The following is a 15599-nucleotide window of genomic DNA, read 5'->3' as shown; positions in this document are numbered from 1 at the left end:
CTATAGTCCTTATTTGATTTAATTATCATTTTACAACTGAACTAATCAAAATCTTCACTGTGATGAAATGACACAAACACGCTAAAAATGATCACTGACTTTTTAGCCTCTTTTAGCTCATTGTTTGGGTTTTTACAGGATACTGAGTGTATAAATTCAGTGTCAGTAGTCTTAAAATTGTTTCCAGCAGCAAAAGTGTGCCCTTTCCATTACTACATAGGGGATTTTTTAGTCAGCAAGCCAGATGTCTTTCTTAGAATTCGGTGTAGACCAGTCCAAATGTTTAAAACTAAGAGATATGGAGGACGCTCCTTCATATCTACAGAATGCACAACAGTGACTGCTCAGATTGACAACTCACAAAGAAATTAGTAGTCCTGCGTTAATACACCACCATAATTTGCCACAATTAAGCCCTTCATTTAACTTAATCAACTTTTTAAAACTAAATGTATTAAAATCTTCATACTAAACAAAAAAAGGAACAACGATGATCACCAAGTCCTGAGCTCTACTGAGCTTTTTAGCCCCTTTTAGCTCATTGCTTTGGTCTTAAAGCATTTAGAGTGTATACTTCCATCTCAGCACTTTGAAATTTGCTTCCAGCAGCAGAACTGTGCCGTTTTCAGCAGAAAAGGTTATAAAAACTGTATACGGATTACTCAGTGGAGGTATATTGCTTAAAGTGACAACCCAGCTCATAAACTAGTAGTCTAACATATCTATGGTGTCAATAAACCACCATGTTTGACACTCTGCAGTCTTTAATTTAACTTAATCAACTTTATAACACTAAATTAATAAAAATCTTCATAAAAATGTTGATATGCAGCATAAATCTTCTGTTTTAAGTGGAGAAAGTTCAAATAAACCAGTGAAATGGTTAGCCAGCAAGCCAGATATTTTCGTTGGAATTTGGTGGTGATCAATCCAAAAGCAAGAGAAAAATGCTTGTGTTTTTTAATGTCCACAAAATGTACAAAAGTGACATTTCAAACCATCCATCCATCCATTCTTTATGCACCGCTTTATCCTCACTAGGGTCGCGGGGGGCTGGAGCCTATCCCAGCTGACTCGGGCGAAGGCAGGGGACACCCTGGACAGGTCGCTAGTCTGTTGCAGGGCTACATATACAGACAAACAATCACACTCACATTCACACCTACGGGCAATGTAGAGTGATCAATTAACCTCAGTATATTTTTGGACTGTGGGAGGAAGCCAGAGTGCCCGGAGAAAAGCCACACATGCACAGGGAGAACATGCAAACTCTATGCAGAAATATCCCAGGCCCAGCCTGGGATTTGAACCGGGATCTTCTTGCTGCAAGGCGAAAGTGTTAACCACTACAACACTGTGCAGCCCCATTTCAAACCAGTAACTCACAAATCAACTAATAATCTTACATATCTATTGTGTCCAGGGGTGAAAGTAAGCCGGAACGGTCCGGAACTGCCTACTGGCAAAGGATCTGGTGGCGGAACGCAGTTCCGGGAAAAGATCTGGTGGCGGTACGCCGCTCTTCCAATGGTATCTATGGGTATGCCGGTACGCCGCCTGGCTGCCTGCTATCCATAGATATCAACCGGAGTTCACTCAGCAGTACGTGAGTGCGCATGCGTGTCTACTTTCGTAACACAGCGATTGTTATGGCCAGTAGCAGCCAATAGCAAATAGGTGCGCTTGATTTATTGCAATGGGATATTTTCCACAACTATTCAATAGACGTCAATAAGCGCCGCTTCCTCCAGGACGGGGCGAGCAATAAATTACACCTGAAATTCCACACGTTCTTGTGATTGGCTGAAAAACTTTCAACAGGATTTACAATGGTTTACATCAACGGAATGGGGTGAAAGTAAGCCGGAACGGTCCAGAACTATTACTAATAGTTCCGGCAAGAATTTAAAACTACTTTCACCTCTGATTGTGTCAATAAATCACCATATTTGACACTGTGGAGTCTTTAATTTAGTTCCAGCAGCAGAAGTGTGATATTTTTAGTGGAAAAAGTTAAACCCTGTATATGAACTATTCAGTGGAGTTCTTAACCAGTGAGCCAGATATTTTTCTTAGAATTTGGTGAAGACAAACCAAATGTAAGAGGAGAGTGAATAACAATCTCAGATTCAAGTGGACATCTCCAACTGAATGCTAGTATTTCATAATTTATTGTGTTAAACACCGCTACAATCTGACAGTGTCACTGCTCTTGAATTTGATTCTAGTAGCAAAAATGTGTTTTTTTCCTTAATGGAAAACATTCAAATAAACCCCATAAATGAACTACCCAGTGGATCTTTTAGCCAGAGAGCCAGAGAGCCAGATATTTACTAAGAATTTGGTGGAGACAAACCAAATGTAGATTCAAGTGGACACAAAGACATCTCCAACTGAATGCTAGTATTTCATAATTTATTGTGTTAAACACTGCTACAGTTTGATAGTCTCAGTGCTCTTAAATTTGATTAATGGAGCAAAAATGTGTTTTTTCCCAAATGGAAAACATTCAAATAAACCCCATATACAGACTGCCCAGTCGATCTTTTAGCCAGAGAGCCAGATATTTTTCTTAGAATTTGGAGGACAGTGGTTAACAAAAATTTAGATTCAAGTGGACACAAAGACATCTCCAACTGAATGCTGATGTTTCTTCATATCCATGGGTGTGTTTTACAGCTAGCAGTGCCTTTGTTCTTCCTTCAACTGACCAAGCAGACACACTGTTGCACAGGTGGGTCTATGTTAAGATGATTTCAACCTAGAAGAATTTGTCAATATTAAAGAAAAGATGGACAACAATGACTTGTTTGCATTCTAGTATTACAATAAGGCTTCACAGTGTGACAGTGAGCCAGCAAGCACAAAAGTAAGACCCTGAAACTGAAATGGAATTCAGTCATCTTTCATTATTTATACCTGCGGACGAAGCCTTTCTGACACGTCTGCTCCACGGTGTCTTTGTTTCAACCCTCATTTACACAGTCTGCTCTAGTTCGGCACATGTTCCAGCAAAAGCTCTGCTCTGCATTCACGCTGCTACACACATCCACCACTGGGAGTTGGCCGGTACAATCACAACCTCAGCTGCTGGCTACTGGAGTGGTTGTGGGGTTAGTACTTTGCTCAAGGGCACCTTGAGCTGATGCTGTTCGAGTTGCCAAAACGGCACCACTACCGCCTCAATCAGCTAACCCCGAAGCCAGTTTTTATGCATGTGTGTGTGCTGAAAACTACTGGAAACAAGAGCGTGGAGGCTGGTTTTTTATCTCTGTTGCAACATAAATACAAGAATCAGCAGCCTGAGATGAAATATCACAGATAAAATGAAAAGAGAAGAAGAGATAGAGGAGGAGAAAGTGGAAATAAAATGGGAGGCAAAGACAGACAGAGTGAAAGAGTAAGAGAGGTGTCCCAGCACTCTCTGGCATGCACAGATATAATTCACTGAGAAGATGCAAATACACCCTGAAGTGCGACACTTTGAGCCACCTGAGAGAACACAAAAACACACACTAACTTACAAACACACACAAACTACTAGCACAAATAATGCAGAAGCACGAACGCATGGAAAAATCTTTGTGCTACAAGAAAACATTGTTCAAACGTGCACTTACATACAAATCAGCCATGCACATGCCTGCAGAAACACACAACACAGTCAGACACACACAAGGAGGAGGAAATATTGAGAGAAGAAAGCAGGAAAAAGAGCAGAGGGGTTGAAAAGAAGATGCTATGGAGGAAAAACAGCCCAGGAGAAAAGTGGAAGGATTACGGGAGGAGCTGAAGAAGAGGAGGATTGATTATTGAATGGAAAAAAAGGGAAAGGTAGACAAATAGAGGTGTGGTAGAGGGATGGGAAAAGGTGAGGAAAAGAGGAAGAAAACTGAGAAGGAGCAAAGGGATTAAAAGAGGAAGAATCAGTTCATTTATCCATCTGAAGATGGGTAGAATAAAGGAGAGGAAGAAGAAGGAAGTGAGGGGTTTGTGGAGGGACGGCTGGGTAACAGATAACACACTGCACACAATGAAAGTGACAGCTTTGCTCCAAGCCCGACTCCGGCTGACTGTTGTTTCATTATAATCTCATAACTGTCAAATCCTGGAGCAATGGGAAGAAGAGGGAGAGAGAGGGTAGAGGAGTTTCATAGTGTGAGAGAAAGAGTGAGAAAATTGGAAATGAATCCACACATCGGGTTCAACCAAGCTGAATGCATTTAGAGATGCACATGGAGACACATGATATATATGCATACTGTCTGAGGTATATGCGTGCACACACACACACTCACAAACACACACACACACACACACACACACACACACACACACACACACACACACACACACACACACACACACACACACACACACAACAATGGACAATTCTAAGTGATTAAGCGACCTTAACTTTTGAATAGTATCATATACATATATATATATATATATATTTTTTTTTTCCTATTACTCATTTCCTCGTTCATTTTAATTGATTACAAATTAGCTCACTTGCTATATATGCACACATTTAGACACGCATTTGTTCAATTTAATTTGTGTTCACTCAATCATTCCTTCACTTTTCAGTCACTTGTGAATTTGTTCTGTCAAATATTTGTATGTACTCTCATTTTATTATTTACTAACTTGTTCACTTGTCAATTTCTCTTTCATTCATGTCCCTACTCTGCTACTTTCTCATTTACTGCCATGCCACCAGGGATCTTCTAGCTGCAAGGCAAAAAGTGCTAACCACCAATCCACTGTGCACGCCTCAAATTCACTGTTTATTTTTAATTCATCGCATTCCTTCACTTGCTATATGTGGACACATTTACATCCATGCATTTGAATTTTGAAATTTTATTCACTTATTCATTCCTTCACTTTTCAGTCACTCACACATTTCACTCATCTGTCTACTCTGTCTTTTTCATTCACCCTCACTCGTTCATTCTCTTGCTCACTCACTCATTTATCCGGCTCTTTGTTTTTGATTCACTAACTCGGGGATCACTCCTTCACTGTTCATCTGAGTTATTTCTTGTGATGTATGCATATTTACATTTATGCATTATTTCAGTTACATTTTGTTCACTCAATCCTTCACTTTTCTGTCACTCGTGCATTTGTTTTGTATCTCACGTCACCATTTTTCACTCACTTGTTCACTTGTCTTATCAGTGTCTCATTAACTCACGTCCCTACTCTGTTACTTCCTCATTGACATGACTCTGCAAGTTCTTACCAATTAATTTAGCATCTTATTTACTCACCCATTTGCTTTTCTCATCTGCTCATTTGTCAGTCTCTTTTTCTTTAATCAACTCACTCATTCAATGTTCATTTTAATTCATTATAAGTTATTTCTTGTGTTATATGCAAACTTTTCTCTGTATGCACTCTCTCATTTCACCATTTTTCACTCGTCAATTCTTTCATCGATTCATTCACTTAACTGCCCCGCTACTTTCTCATTTTCTGATTCTACAACTTCTCACTTCTCCACTCAGTCACTTCCACTTACCCTCACTCGTTCATTCTCTTACTCACTCACTCCATTGCTTCCTCCCCCACTTATTTGTTGTTTCCCGTCTGCTCATTTGTCAGTCTCTTTCTCTTTAACTCACTCTCTCCATTGATCACTCAGTCACTTCTTTCCGCGCTCGCTCAGTTCTTTCCCCACTCGATCATCCAAAATGACACCAAAGCGAATATACAAAAGCTGACATCATCGGCAGTGGAGCTCGTTTAAGAACAGTGTAAATAGGGTAGCGGGTCACACACACTCCCCGGCTGGCGCTAAAGCTTTCTGACAGAAGACCAACACTACCAGCCAGGTCTTCAAAGCAATAACGCTGAACTCATTTTTTCTCCCTCTTTTGCTTATTTGGTTTCTCAGGCTTTGATCAGTGACAGCAAAGAAGCCTGAAAAGCTTTTAACAAGAATGGATTTGAAATCCCAAAGCAGGGAGCTGTAGACAGGAAAAAAATAAAAGTCCTGTGTGGTTGCATCATCTAAAAACCAGCTTAAATGCAATTTGAACTTTGAGCCACAAAATGAGTTAAAGAAGGTGACAATTGATTCTGAAATGTGAAATATCTTTAAAGCGAACTCTTACTGTCCTGTTTCATCAGGAAATGCATGACTATAAAAAAGTAATTTCATTGGATATTTCTGTCAGGGAGAGTTATGCACTTTCCTGTTTCCCTGATAAAAAGATTTCAAATAATTAAAGAAATACCATTAACCTTTTCTCTCCCCTCTTTATTTTATTTCTCAGGTTACCCCTGGTGGGAGTGGCCAGGTACACCTACAGCTATCTCACAAACAGACAGTGAAAAGCCAAGCCAACCTAATCTCATCTTTGCCAGTGGGCCAGATCAGCAGCTAGTGTGCCGTGTTGGTGTCTTGCGTTCTGCTAGAATCAAAAGTGTGGTGCTTTGATTTTGGAGCGGCTTTGTGTTAATAAGCTCACTTTGTATTGAATCTTGGTTTTGTTTCCTTTTTGCAAAATAAATAATTCTTCTGCTACACAATCAGTTCTCCTGCCTCTTTACCTGGTTTTCTGTATATTTGCTACTCCTCTATTCATCCCCTAGTTCTAGGGGATGTAACACACCCAAAAAATGACATATTTTACACCAGCTGCTTGCATCTCATAAACTGCAGGGCAATAATGCAAAACAATGCAATGTCTGAATTAGTACATGTCACCAGCTATCTGACAACAAGAGAAACGCCTTCAAACATTCATACAATCTAATTCTCCAAACACTTTGTCTCCACTCTGTCATGTTTTCTGAAAGATACAGCACACATTTTCTCACACACCTCTCACCTCTTCAACTCTAGCATAAGCCTCGTCATCTCATGTGCTTTCAGGTAAATATAAATTGAAAACAGCTCTGCCACTGCTTTTATGTCTCTCACAAATATGTACAGTTTAAAAATATACAGAAAACAATCAAAACTTTCTTGCTTTGTCTCCCTCCCACTCAGTCAATCAGCACAACCTGTACGCACATTCAGCTTCAGAATCAAACTTTTTCTTTAAAGAGCATGATACTAAAGGAAAATGCAAGAAGCAAGGCACAGAGCTCCTTCACAGAAACTAACATACAACCTTGCAGTGTTGGGAGTCCTTATCTTCACAGCATTTGTTACACTGAATAAAGCTAAAGGGGAGTTTAAACTGACTAAACACTCCCTCCCTCCTTACCTCGCTTCCTCCCATCTTTCCCCCACATTTTTCCCCTGCATGGTCTCTTACCTGTGACGGTGATCAGCATGGGAGCCACCAGCGGCCTGTTGTTATCCAGTTTTCGGCTCAGCCGGATCTCTCCGCTGGTGTGATTCAGCAGCAGCAGGTGAAGCTCGTTGCCCCTGTCGATGGTGTAGTACAGCCTGTCTGACACATCCGGATCGTGGGCGGGGACCCTCCCAATCACCCCGCTGGGGAAACTGTTGGACCGGTTGGATACAAAGTTGTTGAAGATGATTTGAAAGTCTTGCAGGGTCGGCCGGTTGTCGTTCTGGTCCACCAGTCGGATCCGGATGGTGGCCCGGCTGACCAGAGGTGCAGACGTGGCCTGGACTACGATGACGTACTCGTTTCGGGCCTCATAGTCGAGATCAATGAGCGAAGTGAGCTCTCCTGAGAAAATGTCCATCTGAAAGATCTCAGGGATGTTCCCCTCAACAATTTGGTACATAATCTGAGCGTTGGCACCCTCATCCGGGTCGGTGGCTGTGATCTGGGCGACCACGGAGCCAACAACGCTGTTTTCCTTCACCAGAACCTCGAAGTCATCAGCAGGGAAGACGGGGGCATTGTCGTTGACATCCAGGACTGTCACCTGGATGTGGACTGGGGTTCGCTGAGGGGGAACACCTCGATCCACAGCGTAGGCAGTGAGTTCATAGAACGGGACGCTCTCACGGTCCAAACGTCGAACAGTTCGGACAATACCAGATGTAGGTTCGATGGTAAAATCTCCATCTCCATCTTCACCATTTTGGAAGGTGTACTGAACCCGACCATTGGCGTGGGCGTCACGGTCAGTGGCGGAGATTTGGAGGACACTGGTGAATGGAGGAGCATCTTCACTCACTGTTCCCTGATACCTCGGACTAAGAAACTGAGGTGCATTATCATTCACATCATTCACATTCACCTCTACATATGTTGTGTCTGATTTCTGTGGTATTCCGTTGTCTTTAGCTGTTATAGCCAATGTGTAGGTCATCTGGTCCTCGTAGTCCAGCTCGGCTAGGAGTGTTATAGCCCCTGTGGCTGGATCAATGCGGAACTGTGGGATATTGTCCTCAAGGAAGTAAGTGATTCGAGCATTTTCACCGACATCATCATCAGTGGCACTGATCACAACCACAGTGCTGCCAGGCGGTCGGTCCTCGTTCACGCTGACAGAGTAGTGGGCGCTTTGGAAGACCGGCCGATGCGTGTTGGCATCTGTAATGTTGATATGCACCTGACAAGTGTCATGCAGCGTCCGGTCCGAGGCAGTGACGGTGAGAACATAACGTCGCTCCTGTTTGTAGTCCAGAGGCAGCGCTAAGGAGAGAAGTCCGGCCCCTCCTGCTGTGCTGATAGCAAAGCGGTTTCTGGTGTTTCCACCTGTTATCTGATAGGTGACCGCACTGTTGACATCTCGATCCACAGCCGTGACCGTCACCACACTGGTGCCCACCGCTGCATCCTCATTTAGCCGAGCATAGTACTCCTTCTGGAGGAACTCTGGGCGGTTGTCATTAACATCCATCACTGTTATAGTAACGCTGGCTGTAGCAGAAAGAGGCGGCATGCCATAATCTCTGGCCTCCACACCAAAGAAATAGTGCTCTACAGACTCTCTGTCAAGAATGGAGCTGACAGTAACCCACCCTGTTGCAGAATTGATGACGAATGGAGTGTCAGAGCTGGTGCCAGTTAACCTGTACTCCAACCGGGCGTTATCACCAGAATCTGTATCAATGGCCTGGATGTGGAGGATGGAGCTTCCAACTGGGGCGCTTTCGAGCACAGATGCTTGAAATGGTGTGGAGACAAAGATAGGTGGGTTGTCATTCACATCTGTGACTTGCACGCTGACAATCCCAGTGTTGTTGGAGAGAGGAGGTCGCCCGTTGTCCTGTGCTCGAACCCGGAGTGTGTACTCTCGTTCGGCCTCGTAGTCCAGCGGCGCCACCACCTGGATCTCACCGGTGACGCTGTCAATGGAAAACTGTCCACGGCTGTTTCCACTGATGATATTATAGTGAACAGCGGCGTTACTGTCCTTGTCCCGGTCGGTGGCGCTAACTTGCAAGATCTCAGAGTGAGGCCGCACATCCTCCTTCACTGCCACCACATAGCGCTTTTCACTGAACTGTGGCACGTTGTCGTTTTCATCCAACACAGTGATGAAAACTTTAACAGTAGCGGATCGCGGCCCAGGATCCTTCCCCTGGTCGCTGGCCTCCACCTGAAGCGTGTAGTGCTCATTTGTTTCACGGTCCACCAATCCTCTAGTCGTAATGAGACCAGAGCGAGGGTCGATCTCAAAGGCTGCTCGTGCAATCACAGCTGTGTCGCCCACAAATCGGTAACGAATATTAGCGTTTGAGGGGGAATCCGAGTCTGTTGCTCTCAGCTGCAGGATGGGATAACCTTCCTCCACGTTCTCTCTGATGGTCTCCCTGTACTCTGACTGCTCGAATATGGGAGAATGATCGTTCCTGTCTGCAACAGTAATGGCGACCATCGTGGTGCCGGAGAGGCGAGGAGAGCCATAATCGGTCGCTGTGACCCGGAAGTAATGCAGGTCCATGTGCTCTCGGTCCAGAACCTGAGTGGTGGTGATGAGGCCTGTGTCTGGGTGGATGTGGAAGTAATCTGAGGATCTGCTATTCATCAGAGGGGCCATGCTGTAGCTAACCCTGCCTGCATCCCCAGCGTCTGAGTCTGAGGCGGACATAAGGATGACGGACGTGCTGGGCGGCTGGTTCTCAGCTACTTGCACTTGGTAGTTATACAGGGAAAAGTGCGGGTGTCTGTTGGCTGCACGTCTGGATCGAGGCATCAAAACCTCCCTTTCTCCCTGTGAGGTTTCATCACCTGGTGGCATTATCAGGCGTTCCAGGCTCCTCTCTCCCCTTGAACTGTGCCTCTCCTCCCCCTCCTCCCCTCCTCCCTCACCCCCCTCATGACTTTCATCCTCTTTCTTCCCTATTTTGCTATCTGGCTGTGTGATGATGGTTGTGGTGCTGCTGCTGCTGCTGCCCCCATCTTGACCCTTCCCTCCGTCTGTCTCTCTCTCCACTGCCTGCTTTGTTATTCCCTCTTCCTCCTCTCTCCCCACTGTCAGCCGCGCCTCTCCCTCGCCCTCCCCCACCTGTAATTTTCCTCCCCAAGCAGCAGCAACAGCCTCGGCAGCATCAGCGGGCCCCTCGGAGCCCTCTCCCTCCCTCCCCGCGTCCCTCTCCCCCATCTGCCTATCTGGATGTCTAACACCTCCGGACTCTAATGGCACTTGCTTACCGGATTTTAATTGCATACGCGCGCTACTGTCCCTTCCACAGTCGGTAGAGACGCTGTCAGCTGCGGGGACCGTGTCTTGCAGCGCGCCATTGTCCCACACATCTCCCTGTCTTGTCTGACCGTGCCAAGGCGATTTCTGGGTTTCAGATTCACGGCTGTAGCCCTTCATTTCCTCCTCTCCCTCCTCCTGGTTGTTGTTATTATTACCGTTGCTGTTGAATTTGCTCCACAATAGCACAATCGGAGCTGTCCGCTGTGCTGAAATCACGTCCTCAGTAGAGGAGTGTGAGTGTAGTGGGGAGTCGTGCTGCCATCCGGTCAGGTTAATTTGTGAGGAAAAGGAGAGATGCGTTTCTGTAATCGGATCAGACTGCGTGAGAGGACGCGGAGATGCAACAGGAAACTTAGCAGACAAAAAAAAGACTGAGTCACTGGCAGACTCCCTCTCTAAAGTTGCTTCTATTTTTTCTGCAGAAGCACGGAGCGCTGTGGAGAGTTTTCCACTCTGTGCGTAATCGTCTGTTTGTGTCTGAGTGGGCGGACTGAGCGCCGGGCCAGAATATTCTGCTAGGATTTCGGAAATGGCGTTTTTGTTGGATATAAACTGTTGGCTGCGTGTCTCCGCCATGCTACTGAGGGGAAATTGGATGAGGAGATTCTTCTGAGCTACGCCTCCCTCGGGGACCATAAACTCGCCTAAATGTCCATTCCCCGTTTCTCTTCTGTCCAAACCACCATCGGGAGCCTCCCTGCGCTCTCCCCGGGTTTGGCCCCTGGTCGCTGGTACTGATTTCCCCTGCGGAAGCTCATTAAAAGAGCTACATAAGAGCGTCAGAATCGGAAAGGACAAATCATTATCCGCGTAATTAGATAAATGAATGTGTTTGTTGCCTTGCTTCACCCTTCCTCCTCTCCCACCCTTTATCTCTCTGCTCTCAGCCCTCCTCTTATCCATATTTCTGGCATGGTTAGACGCTGCATTACGCAGAGGTGGTAACCAAAACCCAAGATGCGCCCTGGCACATCTGCACGCGACCCTGCCCTCCCCATCACCTCCCCAAGCCCTCGCCACTCTGTCATTCTCTGTGTTCCTAACGCACCCAGGAAACCAGCTATCATCACCTCCCTCTCTGATGCAGTTGCTGCTGCTGGGATCGATAACATTGTGCCTGCCCAAATGAGAATAATTACCAGCGCTCCTGTCCACGCCAGCTTCCCAAACCTCCTTCCTTAAAACCGGTTGTTGATGGATTTTATCAGAGGTTGAAAAATGATATATGCAGTCCAGTTTGGATGCAGGGATAGAATGTAAGGTGTTGCTGAGGATGAGGCTGGGTTTGAAGGTGTAGTTTGTAGCATCAGCTTGTGGTGAAACATATCCAGACAGAGGACGGCTGCAGGTTGGAAGGGGGCCAGGTAGGGGTTTGTTGGCTGGGGAGAGGGCTCGTTTGTCGGAGCTTGGCCGGTGGATTTGGCCGGATGTCGAGGAGACCCGTGTTGCAAATGACCCTCGCCTCACCTCACGGCCCCTCTCCCACACCTTTCCCCCCTCACTTCCGGGTGCCCCGCGCAGACCAGAGGAGTGCACAAAGGCTCCAGCGGCACCACGTTTGGCGAGGTGTGGCCTCGACGCCGGCCACCATTGCGCGCACGTTCTAGTCCTTTGTACTGCCCTTTTCTTGCCGTTCTGAGCCGGCGAGGAGGTGAAAGCAGGTGAAGCGGGAGGTGAAACAACGCCCTTCCTCCTTCTCCTCCTCCTCCTCCCCAGCCCTCCTCTCTCCTTCATTCCCGCGCCGCCATCGGACCTGCTCCTAAATCCGGGATGGAGAGGATGAGGTGGAGACGGCGGCAGTGATGGAGCCAGTGGACCGCCTGCACTCTTCCAAAACGTCCCGACTCCTTTCAGTCTTTTTTCCCGTGTCCCCCTCGCACCATCCGTCTGATATCCTCCTGTACGCTGCACTCCACAGCATCCCTCAGTCTGTATTCGCACTACGGTCCACCTGCTTGGGCATAGATTCCAGCTGCCCTTCGGCGACTCCCCTGTCTCCTCGCACTGCTGCTGCTGGCTCACTTTACCGGCGTCTCGGTAGCAGAGGCCCGGGGTCCATCTGTTGGAAGCCCCTCCTGTATTCACCGTCCCCGGGGCGAAGGCGAACAAAGGGCCGAGGAGAAGCAGGTGGAGTGCCAGAGAAGAGAGCAGGAGCGGGGTGAAGCCCGGTAGCGGTGCAGCCATTTAGTCTCTTCCTTTCTCTGTATCTCCTCCTCCTTTCTCCCTCTTCCACCTCTGCCTATTCTCCCTCTTTCTCGCCTTCCTTCTTTCCTGTCTTCTTCTCCTCTTCGTTACTTCTCTCTCTCCCCCTCTTACCGGCTAGGTGGCCAGTTCCAGGGCCGCCAGCACCGCCCGACACCTTCCCCCAGGCTCCCCCGTCTCTCTGTCGGCCTGGAGAGTTGGCATCTACCCGCTGTGGTCCGTGGAGCTGGAGGTCTGAGCGTTAGGAGCGGCGCGGCAACGGCAGCATCTCTCCTCCCGTTCATTCACATCCAACATGGCTCACACACTCGCACCGACTGACTGGCTGGCTGCCTCACACACACTATCCTTCACGGAGTGTGTGCGTTTGCCTCTGTGCATGTGTGTGCGCGCTCCTGTAGCACTATCCATCCATCCAACACTCACACAATCACGCTCTCCTCCTCTCTCCGTTTTTCCACCCCTCCCCTATTGCTTGCATCTCTCTCCCTCCCTCCCTTACTCTCTCTCTCTCTCTCGCTCTCTCTCTCTCTCTCTCCCCCTCCCTCCCCCTCTCTCTCATAATGGTTGACTCCGGTGCGCAGGGCTGTTACACCCGTGACGGCCGCCATATCCACAGCTGGAGGTTGGAGAGGAGGGGAGGCGGTGGATAGCCTGTATCTTACACAATCACACCGTTTTCACCTTATTTATCCACCATTCACTATTCTCACCAAGGTGAGATTCACACCCAGGAATCCTGGTCATTTCAAGACTTGACATATATATATATATATATATATATATATATATATATATATATATATATATATATATATATTTGTGTGTGTGTGTGTGTGTGTGTGTGTATACAACGCCCTCCATAATTATTGGCTAAGATGTGCTCTTTAGCTTCTAATTAATTCATTTTTTTTCTAAATAATATAGGACCACAATCCAAACTTTAATTCAAGTGCATTTATTCAGTGGGGAAAAAAATCGCACATTAAGAAATAATTCTTTTACATCAAATCATGTGTGACACAATTATTAGCACCCTTGATATTAAGACTTTATACAATCCCCTTTGGCCAACAAAACAGCACCTAATCTTCTCCTATAATACGTTTTTCTGCAATTTTCAATGTGAGAGTATGCTTCTGCAATAAAAATTGAGTTTATGTTAAGGCTTTTAACACATCTTAACCAGGGGTGCCAATAATTATGGAGGGCACTGCATATAGATAGATAGATAGATAGATAGATAGATAGATAGATAGATAGATAGATAGATAGATAGATAGATAGATAGATAGATAGATAGATAGATAGATAGATAGATAGATAGATATGAAATAAAAATACGAATTAGATCAACTGATAAAACTGACAGAAAGTGAGAAAAACAAAAAATATCAGGATTGCAAGTCAGCTGTGATGAAACATTTTAGTTTAATATGATGTATGATGGATGAGACTCTGGTTTTCCTTTTTTTTTTTCTAGACTTCCATTTCTGATGTTAACCCCGTGCATAAAGCTGAGCTCTCCAGTTAGCTCTGGCAAAAGTGACGTCATTTCCCTTATTATCACCGATGAGTAATTCACACACACACATACATGCGCACGTGCAAACACACACACACACACACACACACAATCCCTCAGAGATTTGTGTATTTGCTGTAGTTTCCTACAAAAAAATGTATTATAGGATTATTGTGTTTGCACATGCACTCAATCAACCTAATTTAACACTAATTAGAGCATGGGTAAATGGACAGAGCTATTTCCTGATTCCTTATTGGAATATGGGGGTAGGGTGAGGTAGTTTTTTTCTAATGACACGGCTCAATTGAATATGATTCCTTCCCGTGGATGATGGGAGGAGATACACAAGTAATGTCAGCCAGGGACGAACGGAGAGGCTGAAGGAGAAGTTGAGTCTGAGGCCCGGAGCTGCGTGACCGAGCATCCATACACACATCCACATCCATCCAGTGTTCCTGCTCTGTCTCTCATATGTCTGGTGTTGTCTGATAGGTTTCTCTGGCATTTAGGAGGAGAAAATGTCCTCACAGTGATGGAAAGATTAGGGAAAATCCTGCAAACTGAGGACTTTCTCATATTTCTCACTTTCTTTAAGGTTATTCTTGTTGTTTTGGGTTTGTTTAACTAACTTTGACTGTTAAACTGGGGCTGAAGTCAGGTTTAAGTGTTATATTTGAGGAACCAGGGCTGAATATTGAACCCCAACACCTTTATAAACTGACTTTTTTTTTTTTAAAAATGTTTAATTTGATGGACAACTTGAGAAAAGCACATTTTCCTTAAGTAAAATGGCACATACTGACACAGGTCCCAAGTATCAAAAATGTGGCAAATGATTTTTTTTTAAAAGTAACTGTGTCAATAAAGACGCACATAAGATTGCTTTTTTTTCTGTCTTGTTTTAATTCTGGTGGCAATTATTTCCAGAAATTACATAGCAAATAAAGGACATTTTTGGGGGGAAATTCAAGGTACCAGTTCACACATGCTAAATATAAGAAAAAATACGGTATTCAAAGAATAACTCAAATAGTTGAACAGCAAAAGTTCAGATCAAAGTGGATCTGATCTGACCAGACCGCAGTTGAGAACGTAGGCACACACTGAACAAAAATCTAAATACAGCTTGTAAAATGTTTTCTTTTCCAACTTCGAAAAAAAATGTTTTAAAAATCTAATTTCCATCATTTTCAGTTGGAAAGGGTTTAAATGTAGCCAGCTGTGCACAAATAGTTTCAAGCTGGAAAACTGGTGGTAAATTCACAAACAC

At 45.3% G+C, this 15599-nt stretch overlaps 1 protein-coding gene across 1 annotated transcript in view; it reads right to left on the bottom strand.

The window, feature by feature from the left end:
- celsr3 (cadherin, EGF LAG seven-pass G-type receptor 3) overlaps window positions 1-13263 on the bottom strand; it is a 238500-nt gene extending 225237 nt beyond the window's left edge. The window contains 1 exon segment of the mRNA XM_051949438.1: window positions 7281-13263. Within this exon segment, the coding sequence (XP_051805398.1) occupies window positions 7281-12783 (5503 nt within the window). The 5' untranslated portion in view covers window positions 12784-13263.
- Window positions 13264-15599: the final 2336 nt, after the last annotated feature.

The sequence above is a fragment of the Acanthochromis polyacanthus genome, chromosome 6, assembly GCF_021347895.1.
Source record: "Acanthochromis polyacanthus isolate Apoly-LR-REF ecotype Palm Island chromosome 6, KAUST_Apoly_ChrSc, whole genome shotgun sequence".
NCBI classification, from domain to species: domain Eukaryota; kingdom Metazoa; phylum Chordata; class Actinopteri; family Pomacentridae; genus Acanthochromis; species Acanthochromis polyacanthus.
The sequence above is the reverse complement of the archived record's forward strand: the minus strand, read 5'-3'. Positions and strand labels throughout refer to the sequence as shown.